This window comes from Centruroides sculpturatus, unplaced genomic scaffold (assembly GCF_000671375.1).
Source record: "Centruroides sculpturatus isolate CEXI.00-Female unplaced genomic scaffold, Cexi_2.0 scaffold713, whole genome shotgun sequence".
Lineage (NCBI taxonomy): Eukaryota > Metazoa > Arthropoda > Arachnida > Scorpiones > Buthidae > Centruroides > Centruroides sculpturatus.
Genome location: NW_019385143.1, coordinates 423,599 through 440,316, shown reverse-complemented (window position 1 = coordinate 440,316; position 16,718 = coordinate 423,599). Strand labels below are relative to the sequence as shown.

General features: G+C 31.3%; 1 protein-coding gene across 1 annotated transcript; it reads right to left on the bottom strand.

Moving 5' to 3' along the window:
- Positions 1-4,612: 4,612 nt before the first annotated feature.
- Positions 4,613-16,430, bottom strand: LOC111635375 (60S ribosomal protein L11-like). Its single transcript, XM_023380325.1, has 3 exons — positions 16,303-16,430; positions 15,887-16,012; positions 4,613-4,867 (listed from the first exon to the last, which is right to left on the bottom strand). Exons 1-3 carry the CDS (start codon positions 16,309-16,311, stop codon positions 4,628-4,630), a joined length of 375 nt encoding a protein of 124 aa, XP_023236093.1. The 5' UTR covers positions 16,312-16,430; the 3' UTR covers positions 4,613-4,627.
- Between the last annotated feature and the right edge of the window lie 288 nt (positions 16,431-16,718).

Here is a 16,718-nt window from a genome sequence, read left to right as displayed (position 1 = left end):
CAAGACATACCCAAATATTGTAGCGCCACATTACTAGCAGACATTTGAAATTTGCCAACCAGAACGGTCGGATAACCGATGCTCTACTGTATTTAAGTAATTTGCAAAGACCTTATCTGTATACTACTATGTGATACTCAATACAATAGTCTATCTATTAATGTGTTGTAATACAAAGCATAACAGATTGGACCAAATACGCCAGTTCTGATGATCTTGTTTCCAAAACGCATAAAATCAAGGGTTAGAACAGTCGAAAAACTATTCTACACATTACTGTACATGTTCAACATACAGTCAAAATTTGGTATTATCAATTACATCAATAAATGATAATATAAAGTAAAATATACAGCTAGAAAATATTATTTTATAAAAAAATTTAAACAGAAATTTTTATTAACTGATTCATTGATAAAAACAGCAACAACACACATCTTATTTATGAAAAAATATTGTACTGATTAAATTTTTCTTCTTCCCAAAAATAGTCTTTGGTTTTCACATTTAAAATTGGATTCATGAATGTATGATGTCATAAGTAACAACACACTGACAATATTTTTAAATGTGAGTTTCGATGATTTGTTATAGATGAAATTCACAAAGTCACCTTACAGCATTGCAAATGACAAAGTGACTAGCATATGGAAATGTCGGCACTTCCATTGGCTATGGTCAATATATTATAAATTGTACTCCTTGTGAACATTACTCCTACACTTGTTGAGTAGGAGTAATGTTGGAAAGAGGATTGTAATAGAAAAATTAAGAAATTCTATTCTTATTTGGTAGAAACGAAATTGTACTATAAATTATCCTTATTTCATTTACCCACAAATTTGATTGCATATTAATAAAGTCTAATGCAAATGATGCTCATCACTAATACAAAGTATATAGGCTGGTTTTTTCCCCAAGCTCTGATGGTCCATAAAAAAAAGACAAGTGTAAATAACAAAATGAATTTATTACCAAAAGTTAGGTACAAAAACATGGTTACTTATCGACATAATCACCATGAAGATTGAGGCATTTGTCATATCTATGGACGAACTTTACCATCCCCTTGTCATAAAATGTTGCCACCAATGACTCAAGATGGGCCCTAATGTTTTTTTGATGATTGTCATTAGTCTTGACCTCTACCCTCCTAGCCACTTTTCCTGTTCAGAAAAGAGGTGGAAGTTGCTTGGCACTAAATCAAGGCTGTGTGTTTAAAGGTGGTGAAGACTTCCACCTCTTTCCTGAACTGTAAATGTGGCTAGCAGGGCAGAAGTTTGGAACTAAAGATGATCTTCAAAACAACATTGTTAAGGCCATCTCAATTCACTGACAGCAACATTCTATGACCAGAAGATGGAAAAGCTCGTCCACAGATATGACAAATTCCTCAATCTTCATGGTGATTATGTCGAAAAGTAACCTTGTTTGAACCTAACTTTTGGTAATAAATTCATTTTGTTATTTACACTTGTCATTGTTTTACCATCAGAACTTGAAAAAAACTGCCCTCGTAATATACTTTCATTAAATTTTATATGAAACATTACAAAGTATATCTAATTCACCCGTGAACAACTCTTGACCCCTGGACTTAGAAAACAGGAAAATAAAATTTCATTGCTAAAGTCTCATATCATGATGAAATCCTATTTAAGCTGATATTTGCAATGAAGAATAATCAAACTAACTTTGACCTGTGAAAAGATCAGAACAAACTATATATTGTGAGCAATTATTTATTGTGATATCATCACAAAACCAGGTTGCAATTTTTAATCATACTTTTAATTTATTTAATTTAAAATATATGATCTCCACCTCAAATTTGTACTGGAGTGTCTTGCCCCTGTACATCATACTTTTCCTTTAAGAATAGTTGTGCCAGTATTCTATTAACTGCTTTTAGGGGAGAGTTTTGAATTGAAATAATGTGACTTCCAGTTTGCATTGGAATTGTATATAGTTAATTGGGACCTCCTGCACCTAAGGTATAGCTTATATATGGCAATTCTATATCTGGTCTCGCCTTTACCTTTGTCTAATTAACTACATTCTCTAGATTAAGAAAAGACAATGGGAATTTACAGGTCTACAAATATGTTTTCAAATTACAGCCCAATTACTAGCTTAGTATATATTATTTTAGTATCTAACATTATACAGTGTGCAGGCAATTATTGAGTAAGTTAGTATTCAGCATGCTTAAAGTGCAACTCTAAGCATCTGATGGGTTGTATGTTTTTTTTACAAAATTCTTTTGCACATAATATCTACAACAGATTAAAAACTGTCATTTGAAAAATTTTAAGATAAAACAAGTATCCACTAAAACAGCATATGGTCTTTTAGTATATCTTTATACACAAAACACAATAACTCATCACTTTGATTATCAAAAGGAATTATTTTTAATGAATTATAACTACCAAGTTTAAAAACTACATCACCATCTGAACCAAACGATTGCTGTAAATCATATTTGGCTCATTTGGTTCAGTATTAATACATCAGGCTTTGAGATGTTTACATATATGATCATCATCATCATCATCATCATCAATGAATAGACAGAATAATTGAAAGATTTGACATTGACTACAAGCTAACTTTCTTCTGATACCCTTGAAATGGTGACAACCAACACTTCTACTGTTGTCATTAAATAGTGCAGATTATCATGTTTCAGAATCAAGCTTCAAGACTATTAACTTTTGTGTATGAGAGAGAACATTTCCAAGGTGCAAAAAAATAAAAAGTTTAACATTATTTGGATACCAATACATGGGTGTAAGTCATTATGTAATCTATGTTTTTTCTTTTCTAATAAAAAATCAACCACCTATTGTAGACTTTAAGATTTAAAAATGTCCTTCCTTAAGAGGAGAAATAGCAAAGATGGAATTACTGAAAAATGGAAGAAAGCATTTATTTCCATCAATTAATAACTCCTATAATAAGTAGGATAACTCCAGATCAAATTAACAAGAAATAAAAAGGATGAAATTTATTTTAATTAAATACAAAGACAACAACTTTTACATTTTATGTTTTGGATGTTGATTATTTATTGAAACCAAATAAAAAGAATGGAAATGGTCAATTTATAAATAGAATTTTAATGAATATTGGAATATTATTGAGTAAAATTTTTTCAAAATAATTGAAAAACTATTAATTTGATTGAAATAATAACAATCAATGTAAAATGTGAAGAAAAGTATTTTCAAATTTGATACATGCTAAGGGCATGTTTCAAATTTAAGAGCGAATGTGTAGACATACTAAGGGCATGTCTACACATTCACTTTTTGGCAAGCAAACATTTTGCAAATACAGAGTAGTGTGGATTGTTTGCTCATGATGAATGCTCAATATTCACAGTCTCCCAATTCTTGTTGGTAAATTTTGCCAAATCAAAGAATATATGCCTCAATGCATTTTCTTTTTTTTTGGTCATCAGTATTGCTATTTGTCCTTTTTTAAACTAGATCTAAATTTTTATTTTTGAATTTAGTTTTTTTTGTTTGGTTTGGCTTAAATATTTATTTTATTTTTTAGTTTTTTCTGGTCTTTTTTGCAATACATTTTGATTGTTCCTTTTTTAATTCCTTTCTTTTTCATGTTCACATTTTTCTGCTTTGGTGAAGTGATAAAAAGATGGTGGCTACGTATGTTGAGGCTATTTTTCATTAACAGATATGAACTACTCATAACTATAAAAGCAGTGGCATAAATTATTGTTTGAGAATTGTCCATTTTATTTATCTTGGACAAACATTCATCATTTCTGCATTGAACTAATGCTTGTCAAATAATTGAATGCGTACACTCACCAAATAAAACACTATTCAATGAAAGGAGGCAAACATTCGACATTCAGTGAATAGCGAATGTGTGGACACACCCAAATTTTAATATTTCATAAGAAAATATACAAATTTCAGCTAATATAAAGCAAAACTGAATCAACCATTGTAGTTAATCTAAGGAATTATGAATACTGTATAGGAACAAACTACCACTTCTAACTTCTATAATACATTGATCAAAGATAAATGTAAATTTATACAACTTATCCCTTTTAAACTCATTAGGCTTTCACTGTACTGTTCCAAAACACTCACTGCCAACTTTAGTCACTCAAGGTCATTTCACTTTTATTATTTAAAAAAATGTGTGAAAAATCCAGCAATTATCATACACATAGAAAAGAATAGAAATAGTGTGTAATAATTCANTGTTTACTGTAGTAAAGTTTCTTTTGAATAGCATAAAAAATTTCTCAAAAAAAAAAAAAATGACAGTTTGAATATTATTTATAATTTACACAACTCAATCATGGATAAAATTTTTTGATTATATACTTCATTTCCATGAGTAACCCTACATGAATGGCCATTTTGTTCTGTACATTTTGATTAAAACAAATTCAAACAGTTATTTTACACACAGAAATTTCTTGCTTCAAGAAAATTATAAATATTTAAAATAAAATAAAAATAAAATGCCAGTTGATATTAAATATGTGAAACAGGTATACAGAATAACCTACAGTAGGTAGTGCCATCTATGAATGGAATGTTTTATAAGAATCGTAAGTTCTCAGATTGACGATAAATCGTCAAGTGATTTGTTTCCGTAATAAACTACTTGACGATGTACCGACAAATGATTGCAAAACAGTTAAAATACATTTTGTCAATAAACTCACCTTAAGTCCTTTCTCTAAAATTTCTTCAGCCTTGGGTCCTCTGACAGTACAATGCACTGCTATTTTTTCGTTACGACGAATGCCAAAAGATCTGACAGTATAGCGTGCTTTGCTGAAAACTGGCTGTTGACCCGTCAATTGTTCTAACACCTAGTAAAAAACATTTACTATTAATATTTGATAATGCCACTACATTTGAAATTAACATAGAAATTCTGGATTTAAAAAGTTCCAAGAAAGTTATTTGTTTCTAAGTTTATTTTAAAGTAAATTAATGTCTCTTCTATTAAGTAACAAACCTAGATTTTGTAGGCTTGCGTTGCAGGAAGAATTGATTTAGGTATCATGCCAAATGGCACATACAGGATATCACAATAAAATATGTACCCTGCCGATGGATACCATAAATAAAGCATGTATTAAGTCCTAACTTGGAATGTAAAATGATATACAGTAGAATCCACTCGTGAAAATTTTTATCAATCATTTCATGCTATAAGAATTAGTACATTCCAAATATATGTTAAAATACACTCATAAAACTCCGCCTCATTGTAATCAGTTTCAATAATAGTTATCATCTTAAGGTAAATTTTGCAATTTTTAAGCGCTTTTCATGCACTCAGTCACAATAACTGTGCTGCTATTAACTGATAATTGCTCTGTTATCAGTCTTACCCAGTATTTTTAAATTTTCATCCTCATTTATCTTGCAGTACAGAAGTTCAAATTGCCAGGATTTGTTACCTCAATTACACACTTGATAAATTACTATTAACTAATAATAGTAATAACCAATAAATCATCATTTAACAAATTTAGGCTTAAAAAAGCAGCTAATCCATAAAATTTTTAAAAATTATAGTTAAATTAATTAGTATTTGTAATCATAAATTCATCTACCTATTGATAATTTTGTTAAAGTCAGATTCATTATTTTAAAAACTACACAATGCAAATAATAGTCTGAATTATCATGAATTCTAAATTAGCAAGGTTTTACTATGTATTTTTCGTTCTAGAATCATACTCATAATGCAAAACACTCATTAAGTGAAACAATTTTCCCATAGAAATTAATGAAAAATATGATAATGCATTCCACGCCGAAAAAATATTCAAATATTTTATGTATAACGTTTATTCAAGGAAAATTGTACAATGTGAATTGTTAAAGAGCATGAATCATCATCATCTTTTCTTCTAGCATGGAATGAACCAACCTGGAATGCGAATTTGATTTGCAGAAAACAAAAACCACAGATAATGTTTGATAAACATTCCAAACAATATGCCAAATTCTTGGGCTATGTAAAGGCTGTAATTAAAATAGTAATAGAATATATAGACTGTAATAGAAATTCATTAATTTGACTAGAGGTAGGCAGTTAGTTATGCTTCCATCTCGTATTAAATTTAATAATTATAAATAGTTAATTTTTAATTCAGGTATTTCTAAAATTTGGAATTGGTCATTAAATTTAATACAAGATGGCAACATAACTGCCTACCTCCATTCAAATTAATTAATTTCTAATATTTAATTATAGCCTTACATAGCCCAATAATTTGGCATATCATTTGGCGTGTTTATTATATAACAGGCTATGGTTGTTGATGTTTAAAAGTAATGTGTGAACACAAGTTTGTTATGTGGGTGTAAGAACCCTCTCCACTTTAAATGGTAGTACACTCTGTCACTAAGGATTCTATTGAGAATCCTTCCCTAGGACTGGCAACAGGCTGATTGGTCTATATGACTTCGGTTCATTCTTTGGGCACTTGTTCTTATGAATAGGCACCCGAAGAATGAACCAAAGTCATATAAATATGGAAAAATATTGCAGAAAAATACGTAATCACAAGCGACACTAAGATGCTAGTGGAGTGAGTGCAGAGTGCTAATCACAGACTGATGCAGCATGCACACAATTCAGGACTTTCCCTCTCTTTGTCACTCGTTATGCGAAACTCCACTGTATTTTGAAAAATATTTTCACTAGTAACATACTATTATAATGACGACTGCTAGCTAGACAAAACCTAAACAATTATAACATGCAAAATGCAAGAATTTATAATGAAAATAGCACAAATCTAAATTAAATAATTAATAAAATCAAACAAAATTCTTTTCTAATTTTAAAAAACTGCCCAAGATATTGAATTTCTTTTGTGTGCTCAACATACGGATATTTTCATTTGAGCTTTGTGGATCTGATGATGGAATGAAATAGTTTCATAAAACATTTAATCAATAAAAAGACTTGACTCCTACAATCTACTTAGCACTTGTTTTCCTCCTTTAAAAATTACTGTAGAATCTTAAAAACAAAATAACTCGCTCAAACAAATGATGACAATCTAAGTTACACATAAATAAGATCAACAAAGGTATCTATCACAATATACAATAATCTCAGGCAGATTACACCTAGCAGCCTATACTCTGCAGAAAATTGCAAAAAAAATAAATAAATAAATAAATAAATGAATAAAATCTTTGTATAATCTACCCTACTGTATATCCCATGTCTCTAAGAATGCCATTGAAAGCAAGATAATTACTGATATGCAGTTTAGAAATTGCCATCTCAAGCCATTAAATACAGTAAAGTCCTGGAAACTCAAAATTTCATAAAACTAATTATACCACATCCAAAAAAAAAGAAGAAATACATATATATATATATATATAATCTAAAAAACAGAACAAACAAAACTGTTTTTTTTTTCTAGTGTTTTTTGCATGTTAATTAATATATTTTATTTTACTGTGCCATCACCTTGGAATGTTTCAAATTTTGTTTTGTCTATTACAGTGAAAAAGTAGCTTCTAATATAGTGGGTGATCAGTTAACGAACAGTTTGAACTGTAAACATATCAGACAACAAATATTTTTGCGATAGATTTTTATGTTCAGACAACAAACACAAAAAGAAGAGACATAAAATAATGAATACTGACTGGTCTTCCCTTGTCTCCAGGTGACAATTCAAAACCTTTCAGAACACAGGAGACATCAACACTGACACTCAACTCAACACCAATCAGATAGTATTCCTCCAAACTTTGAAACTCTCACTTGTTAATTCCAGCCTTTTGTTTACCTTTCTGACAAAGAATTTTTTAGTCTTCGCAAGAATGTTGGGCACTACTTAAGTTTTGCATTGGTTTTTAATTTTCGAATGGTGAGAGTTTAACTGTCCCATTGGTTTTAACACCAAATTTCGAATTTTGTCCGGACCTCACATTTAAATAATGTTTTTGTATAGTAGTTCATTTCTGTTCTCTGAATTTTTGTAAGTGCTTTTCTGAACTTTTTATTTAGAAAAGAAACTGATAATATTATGGAGCCTAAAAAGAGTGGAGTGTCAAGAACTGTGCTCACCATAGAAACCAAGCAAGAGATAATAGCCAAGATAGAGCGAGTTGACAGATGCCTGGTGGTGCTAGGCAGTATGACTTGAACAGGTCTACAGTAGGCACAATCTTAGCTAAGAGATATAATCAAGAAGACTCAAGCAGATGAAGGAGTAACAAAAATCACATCTGAGAAAAAAAATATGTCATCCATTAAAAACTGGAGAGAGTGCTTTTAATTTGGATAAAAGAAAGTGAAATGAAAAAAGATGTAACTAGTATGATAATAATTCAAGAGAAAGCTATTGGCTCATTCAGAAGGCGTGGTCAGAAGTCACTTAACGATAGTTGAATTCTGCTTGGCAAAAGCTGTCCCCCTCCTGCATTCAGAAAGATGAAATAATGTCCCTAAAATTATGAATAAAATTGTGACAACTGTGAGAGATCTTGAATTGGAGGCGAATAAAGTTGACATCGAAGAGCTCATAATGGAACCTAAAACTGATCTGATAAAAATCTCAGAGAGACATGTTTTCTTCTGAAAAGAGGAAGACAAAAAGAGGACCAATGCTGACTTTTGAAGTGGAGGATGTCAGAACAACAGTCTTAGAATGGCATCCAAACCAGGTTCAGGTTAATAGGCACAGGAATCTCTACAATGACAATGCTATTAATTAATTCCAAAAAATTGTGAAGAGAGAAAAAGTAATCAACATTGGACAGATTCTTTAACCGATAAAAGGTTGACTTCACCAGAAAGTTTTGTTTCTAAGGTGTATGAAAGGACGTGAAGAGTCTATAGTTTCTTCTATTTTTTAAATATTAATGTCACTCTGGACAATATTAACATGCCATCTAAGTTTTACCCCCATAACTTAACACCAGGATCTATAACTTATTGTTCTTCACTGGCATCATTTCATAATAGCATCAATTCCACATGTTAACAAAAAATATAACCCTTTTCCAAGGTTCTACTGCAAAATGCCACAACATTAATGTCACTAACTCAAAAGTAGCCACTGAGTAGCAAATATACTGTATATTCCGGCATATAAGATGACTTTTTAACCCAGGAAAATCTCAAAAGTCGGGGGTCATCTTATGCGCCGGAATATATGGTATATTTTTTAAATTAAAATTTAACTACAAATAGAAATAGTACTATTTGTACTGTACATAATCAAATATGCACATAAACTTGCATGTATAATACCTTTACAAAATTCCCGTTATTTAGTATCATTATGCCCCAGTTTTCATATCTGGTCTTGCCTTATCTCCATTCACAAGATTAAGGACAGATTATTATGGAAATTTATAATCTACAATTTTTTTCAAACTGCAGCCCAATAATTTTTTTTAAAAGACAGGCAGTTAGACCCATTATCTTATATTAACATCAACTAATAATTACAATAATTTTTGAACTAATTTGATTCAAAATTAACAAAATCAAAACTAAAGATGGCATTATCATTTTGCTTTATTTTTAAACTCCAAAATCTAGAAATCCATTTTACATTAATTAAACTAATATTTGTTTGAAATGTAAAATATTAAATAACTTTCACTCCAAACATATGTTAACAAAGATAACAGCTTAGTATAGTGCAGGGAATGGCAAACCATGGCATGTTACATAATATGCAATTTCAGTTTATTGCCTGATCATTTTTTTTCCAATCAGTTTTTTTACATTTATTCTAATAAAAGCATATTCATTTCATTTCTTTGAGTATTGTTAACTGAAGTCTAAAACTTCAGTGCACACAAACATTTCTAAAGATAAGCATTCTTGCTATATGGCATGTGGACCCAAAAAGATTCACCATCCCTGGAATAGTGTCTTATACACACAATCTTGTGCATATGTACTGTCTTCATTAATGCATGTTTGAAGATGCCTCATGTGTCTGGTACAATTCTTAGACTTAACAGAGTAGTAGTTAATGAGAAACCCCTCTGAAATACTGAGAAATTCACCTCTAATTTAATTGGAAGTGTTTATGAACTGTCCTAATTATGTATATAAGTACACATCTTTATCTCAATACTGGAGAATACTAACAAAAACTGTTTCTAACCTGTTACCAGTACGTTCTCCTTCTTCTATAAAATTGTAGCCAACAAAAATAGCTCTTTACCAATGTTTTCGAACCCCAACAACGGTTCTTCTTCAGGTATCGACTGCACATGACAAACAAAGATGTAAACAGGAAGCATGCATTTGAACGTACATATTTTCAAATTTGATGTTCTACGAGCTGCATTTCCATCAGAGATTCAAAATACCTGAATATATGTGTGAAAATACCAAAATTGAAATTTTGGTGAATGTTGTAGGAAACAGTAATCTTTTCAATAAAATCAATTCTAGGTTCCCAGCTCTAATCAATGCAACACAACTTTTATCTAATGATGAGGAATAAAAAAGGAAAAATTAAGAAATTTAGAAGAATGACTGGAAAACTTTTAAAAAAAATCATGTGTGTGTGTGTGTGTGTGTGTGTGTATCAATTTTCCAACAAAAAAAATCATGCCAATGTTTTTTTAGAAAAGTTATCACAATAAATGAGAAAAGTATGACAAATGGATTAAATTTTGGCTGAGAGCATTGGGTGTAAACTTGAAAACATCCCACATCAACCACCTTTTCATAATCCAGGTCACACATGAATATACAGTATAGCTCCAATTATCCAACTGTCCAATTATCAGTATCTCTAGTTGCTTTTCTCTTTCCCACTGACATCACATTGCAATTCTCTATATGCTGTGACAAATCCAAATGATCAGTAGGATGCTTCTCACACATTGATGTAATCTAAATATATAAAATTACTTGTCCTGACTGACTGACAGTGATTGATTCATCATTACCCAGAGCAAACCACTGAACCTAAAGAAGTGAAATTTGGTACACAGGGTACGTCATGAAAACACACACCAAGATGGGATTTTTTTAAAATTCCCCTGGGGGAGAGGGAGAGAATTCATGCTTAACCTGAAGAACAGCTTCTACTGTACTATTTTAGATGTGATTTTTTGTTTTCAACTATGTTTAGTCTTCATTGAGTACTTAGGTGTATTAAATTGACAACATTTCAGACATTGTTATAAATATTTTTAAAATATNTATTTATATAGATAGATAGAAGATGATCTGCTTTAGTTCATTTTCACAGAAAAGCGTAATGCCTCACAGGAAAGCAAACTTAGGGCATCGTACTCATAGCGCCATCTGTTGGACACAAAAGCCTTAACCTAGTTTATATCTTTTAATTTATATGAATGTTTAACGGAATAATATACAGCCTATGTCCACTCTGAAGTTCCATTCTAAATATTGGTGAAAGAATTTTTGAAATCGGATGAGTAGTTTCGGAGATTACCTGCTGCATACAAACTTACATACAAACATTACCTCTTTATAATATTAGTATAGATAAATACAGTATACGTACAATACTGTGCAGCAACCCAATAATTTCATTCATTGCATTGTTAATCCACTTATCTGAATCATCTGTAGAATGAATCAATATGGATAATCGGAGTTCTACTGAATATCAGAATGCAAACAACAAACAATGATATACAGTATAGAGGTATTCACCGTAAAACACTTTCACACTAACACAGTTTGAGAACTGGAGACATCCCAGTACAGAAAGTCACAATTTTTAAACACAAATGTAGTCATTAAATATTTTTTTATTCAAGCAAGCATGTGTATCATCTCATATTTGCCCATGGATTTTAAAATATTAAAATTTTTTATGTTGCTTTGCTATTATGCCTTTGCCTCAGTTTTCTTTAATGAGAACTGATTGTACAATTTTTCTTCTTTCTTGTTCTAGTTTCCTATTCTATTTCCCATAAACCAGATGTTGCTGTCATTGGTAATAGTGCTAGAGCACTATCACCAATGACAGCAACATCTGGTTTATAGCAGATATAGTTATCTAAATCAGCAGTTGGCAACCTTTCGGACCTCATGGACCAGTAAAGTCACAATTTTAAATCCCACAGACCACTATCATGAATTTTTTTAAATGATACAAAATCTGTAGAATAATGATCATAAAAGTTTAATTTTACTATATTAATATGAAACTCGCTTGTTTAATTATGTGACCAGTGAATCAGCACCAGAACGGTGATGCCTTTGTTAGGATTGACACCACCGTATCCTTTCAGGCAGATACAGAAACCTTATTGGCTGCTGTTCCGAATTTTGCACAAGCAGTTGCATATGTAGACACTAGGGGACCAAAATGGAGATGGCCTGAGAGACAGTGTGGCTTAAAGAAGTGCACACTACAACTTAATTATAAAGGAAAAAATACCTGTTTATTTTTTCCTTTATATTTATGTAAATTATTTACACATATATACAAGATAACAGAGTTCCATTATAGCGTTAAGAAATGAATAAAGCTTATATAGCATAACATAATTGAGTATTGAAGTTAACAGGTTTCTAGCCAAAAGAGAGAGAGAGAGAGCTTACATTCTTATGTGCGACGCTACCTACCTTAATCAGTCAAATTGGCTTGATTGAAGTCTGGAAGTCACAAAACTCCTGATGACAGGGTGGATAGGTTTCTTAGTGAACAGAGTTAAGCTGCTTGATGATACAAGTTCACAATTGAATGTTCGTTTCTAATGCGTCTACAGAAAGGACAGCCAAAGGGATCAGCGATGGAACACTCATGTGAAAAAAAGGAGGTCAGCGAACTCCCTGTGTCAGTTCCAATGTTTGTCTTTTATTTTGGGGTCTCTCTCTCCCTTTTGATTTTGATGCTCTTTTTAGGCAATGTTAAAGTTTTGACCAATAGATAAATTTTGGATGAAAGTTCCTGATGACACATACATTCAGATGATGTGTCACTTTTGGAAAGGAAGTAAAGCTGGAGAAAGATGCAATCACATTCATTTTTTATTAAGTGTTGAGAAAATTTTTCTTTATAGAATATGTGAAATTTAAGCATTATTCTAAACAAATGTGATATATTTTGTTGTAAATAATTAAAATTTCCATCTCATCCGGTCTCATAATTACAACAAATTAATGCAAGCCTACAGTTCATTGCTGCTTGTTTGAAATAAATTTATGGATTCTTAGCACTTTCCACGAAGGACGACAATCGCACTCACAATATTGTTTTATTATTCATTATTTATTGATAACAGTCACTTCATATTTGGATTTAGATTCGAATAAATATCCCCAATAAGTGTAAAAAAGCAACTAAGAATTTTCCATTTCTTTTGTAATACTTCATGTAACCCTCAGTTGATCAATGCCAAAATTTCTCCATGGACCATCCAAATTTTCTCATGGACCATCAATGGTCCAAGGATCACCGGTTGCTGACTGCTGCTCTAAATGAACCCAAAGGCTGTTGTGGTTTTGTTTTTATAGATTAAACTAGCAGATAAGCCTGGCGTTGCTTGGGCAAAAAGTAACGATAGCGAAAATTAAGATTATTACATTACAGCCAATCTTACTTGTTTTCACAGAATGCAAGAATTAGGTTCCCCTATTTCCAGACTAATTAGAAAACTTTTAGATGGGTCTAAAATTATGTTCGATTTCCTGCAAAAACACAAAAAACTGCATCTACAACTGTAAATCTTGCATGTTGCTTTCTCTTAACACTTCCATTGTTGAAGCCTTAATCATGCCACACTGAAATGCTTGTATACATGCACAACATCTATCGTAGGATAAATGTACTATGCCAGAAACCTTCACGAGAATGTATTAAACAATTTCCCAAAGTTTCATGGCAATCGGATAAATGGTATAGTAATGCATGAGGACACACAGACACACATTCATTTATATATATATATATAATAGATTAAAAGTTACTACAATAAAAAGACTCTTAGGCAAATGCAAGCAAACAAATTTATCAGATTTTATCTAAAATTACATAAAAGGATAATATGAAAAATGTAGAAAAAAATCATGATGTTGCCAATACTTCAGATTAAGGTCAACAGTACAGCTCAGAAGATGACGTTTTGCCAAAAAGAGGCATACTGAATAGACATTTGCGAAGCATGTAGAATTTTTTCTAGGCAACCCACATATAAAATGTTATAAACAAAAATATCAAACTATTTATCAATTATACCCTGTTTGAGATGCCACTGCTTAAGCTTATGGTTGTCGTGGAGTTGCACATTGAATGGCAAACACACACAAAGCAGGCTGTTTAGTCACAAAAGAGATAATCACATGTTAGTAATAAGACATCTTTGCTGTATCACGTGATACCTGCAAGATATATTAAAAAAAAAAAAATCCATAAGAAGAATAAGTTGTCCGGAAATGCGCTGGACATGTAGTCAAACAACCAAATACTGTATTGTCAAAGCAAAATCATGTGACATGCTGTGTACACATCTGCCATCCAACACACAGCTCCACAACAATGACAAGCTTAACCAATGATGTCTCAAACAGGGCAGTCAGTAAGTAGTCCCATGATTTTTTGTTTATAGCACTTTATACGCGGGTCACCTGGAAAAAATTTTACATGTTTTGCAAATGTCTATTGAGTATGCCTCCTTTAAAAAAAAAGGTAAGAAAAAAAAAACCCACATGTTCCCTTAAGGTAAATATTTACCAGTTGACCTCTTGTGAATGTTGGATTAGAAGGACATAAATTTTGTTTGTCTATTAAACCCTTTTTAGTGATTACCAAAATAAATTTTTTTTTCATGACAAGTATAGAACAAACTTTATTTTCAGTAAAAGTCCATCCTTACTACATAGGGCGTTTTTTCTAATTTTGCTCTCTTAAGACACCTCTCTAATAGATGTGTCCTAAAAACAGAAATTTTTAGAGGAAACACGTATAATAAGAGCTATAAGCAAAAATGCATCGGATTACTTACTGACTGCAAGGTGGAAGCTACCATTGCTTAACCTTGTTCACATTGCGGATTAGCATGTTGGACGGCAGATGCTTACAATTCGTATCACATGACCCGATTTCGACATCACTCGATCACATACTTGTTATTGATACTAGTGTATTCAAGAACTACCATGAATCAATAACTAGTAATGTTAAACAATCAGCGGCCTGCCGGCGACTCCCCTCTGGGAGGAGTCTGTTGGGAGCACAAATAGCCGCAACCGTCGCCATGACAGTGCACATAAACATAAATTGATAAAATTTTACCTATTATTGTTATTAACTCATTTAATATGACCAGTAACATAATAATAAGTCATTTCTAATTACACAATACGTACTATAGTATATTATGATATATCATGTGATCGGACAGCACCGAGAAACGTCACGACACTCTTCGTATGCGTTCACTATACAATGAGCCGCTCCACGACGAAAACAAGCTTAAGCAATCATGGCTTTCACCATGCAGAGTCAGTAAGTAATCCAACGAGTTTTCGTTTATAGCTCTTAGTAAATGCGTCACCCCAAAAAATTTCTGTGTTTAGGACACGTCTATTAGTGAGGTGTCTTAAAAGAGCAAAATTAGAAAGAAATGCCCCATGTATAAAGGATGAACTTTTACCTTATTTTCATATATAAATTTTGCTTTTTGTTTTACAACACACCATAAAAAATATCAAAGCCCAAAAAAACATTAAGGGAATGACTACTGGTTCAATTACTCTATATATATATGAATCTATTCTTGTGTTATAGACTTACTAACTAAGAACTACTGTATTATATTGAAAAGCAATTCTTAATGACTAATTAGTGTATATCTACCTAGACATTCATCTAACCTATTTATTAACAAACCTTTGCAGCTCTTGTCAATCTATCTCCAGATTCTCCTACACAGATATTAAGACATAATTTGCGAATTCGCACTTCTCTCATTGGATTCTTTTCTTTATCTTTATTAGGTGTTTCCTTTTGTCTTTCCTGAAATCAAAAATTTTCTTCATCATATATATTTTAATAATATGTACCTTAAAATACTTTAAACTATAAATAGAATTCTATCAAAGCATCTTAATTGCAATCTGTGTAAAAATTTCTAACTGAAAATGTCTAAAAATGTTTTATTTCATTTCATAACACATGTTACACGAAGAAAAAAATCTCTTCGTAAAACACAAGAAAAAGATCGTATATTACGTATTGAACATTTAATAATATGTTTTAAACATTATGAAACGTGGATTAAAAACGATTAAAATACGAAAACCCACCTTCGTCATTTTCACTTTTTCGTTTGGTCCTCAAATCCCGATCTCGTGCACGTATCTATTGTTGAGATTGCTAACAAATGACGTCATTGGTGTAAATTCCCAAATATCGCCAAAACATAAAATAATTAACAAATATATTATTTTCTGATATTAAATGATTAATTTTAAATTTCTTATAAGAAAATATATATTAATTTATTTAAAAATATTAATTTGCTGCTGTAAAAAAATACAGTAAGTTGAGACAAGTTGCTAGGTTTTTTATATTTTTCAATTTTTTTTTTCTGAATATACTCTACGAGCACAGAGAGCCTTTCTTCACACTTATTATAGATTTGGCAGAATCACACTACGGTCGCCGGATGTTGACAAATAAGACCCAACATATCCAGGACAGGATCGTCCATGAAAAATTT

What these genes read in the sequence shown, in the direction of transcription:
- LOC111635375 (XM_023380325.1), bottom strand. An exon ending in GATTGACAAGAGCTGCAAAG is followed by an intron (nt 4,868 to 15,886) that starts GTTTGTTAATAA and finishes GTTTTTTACTAG; the next exon opens with GTGTTAGAACAATTGACGGG.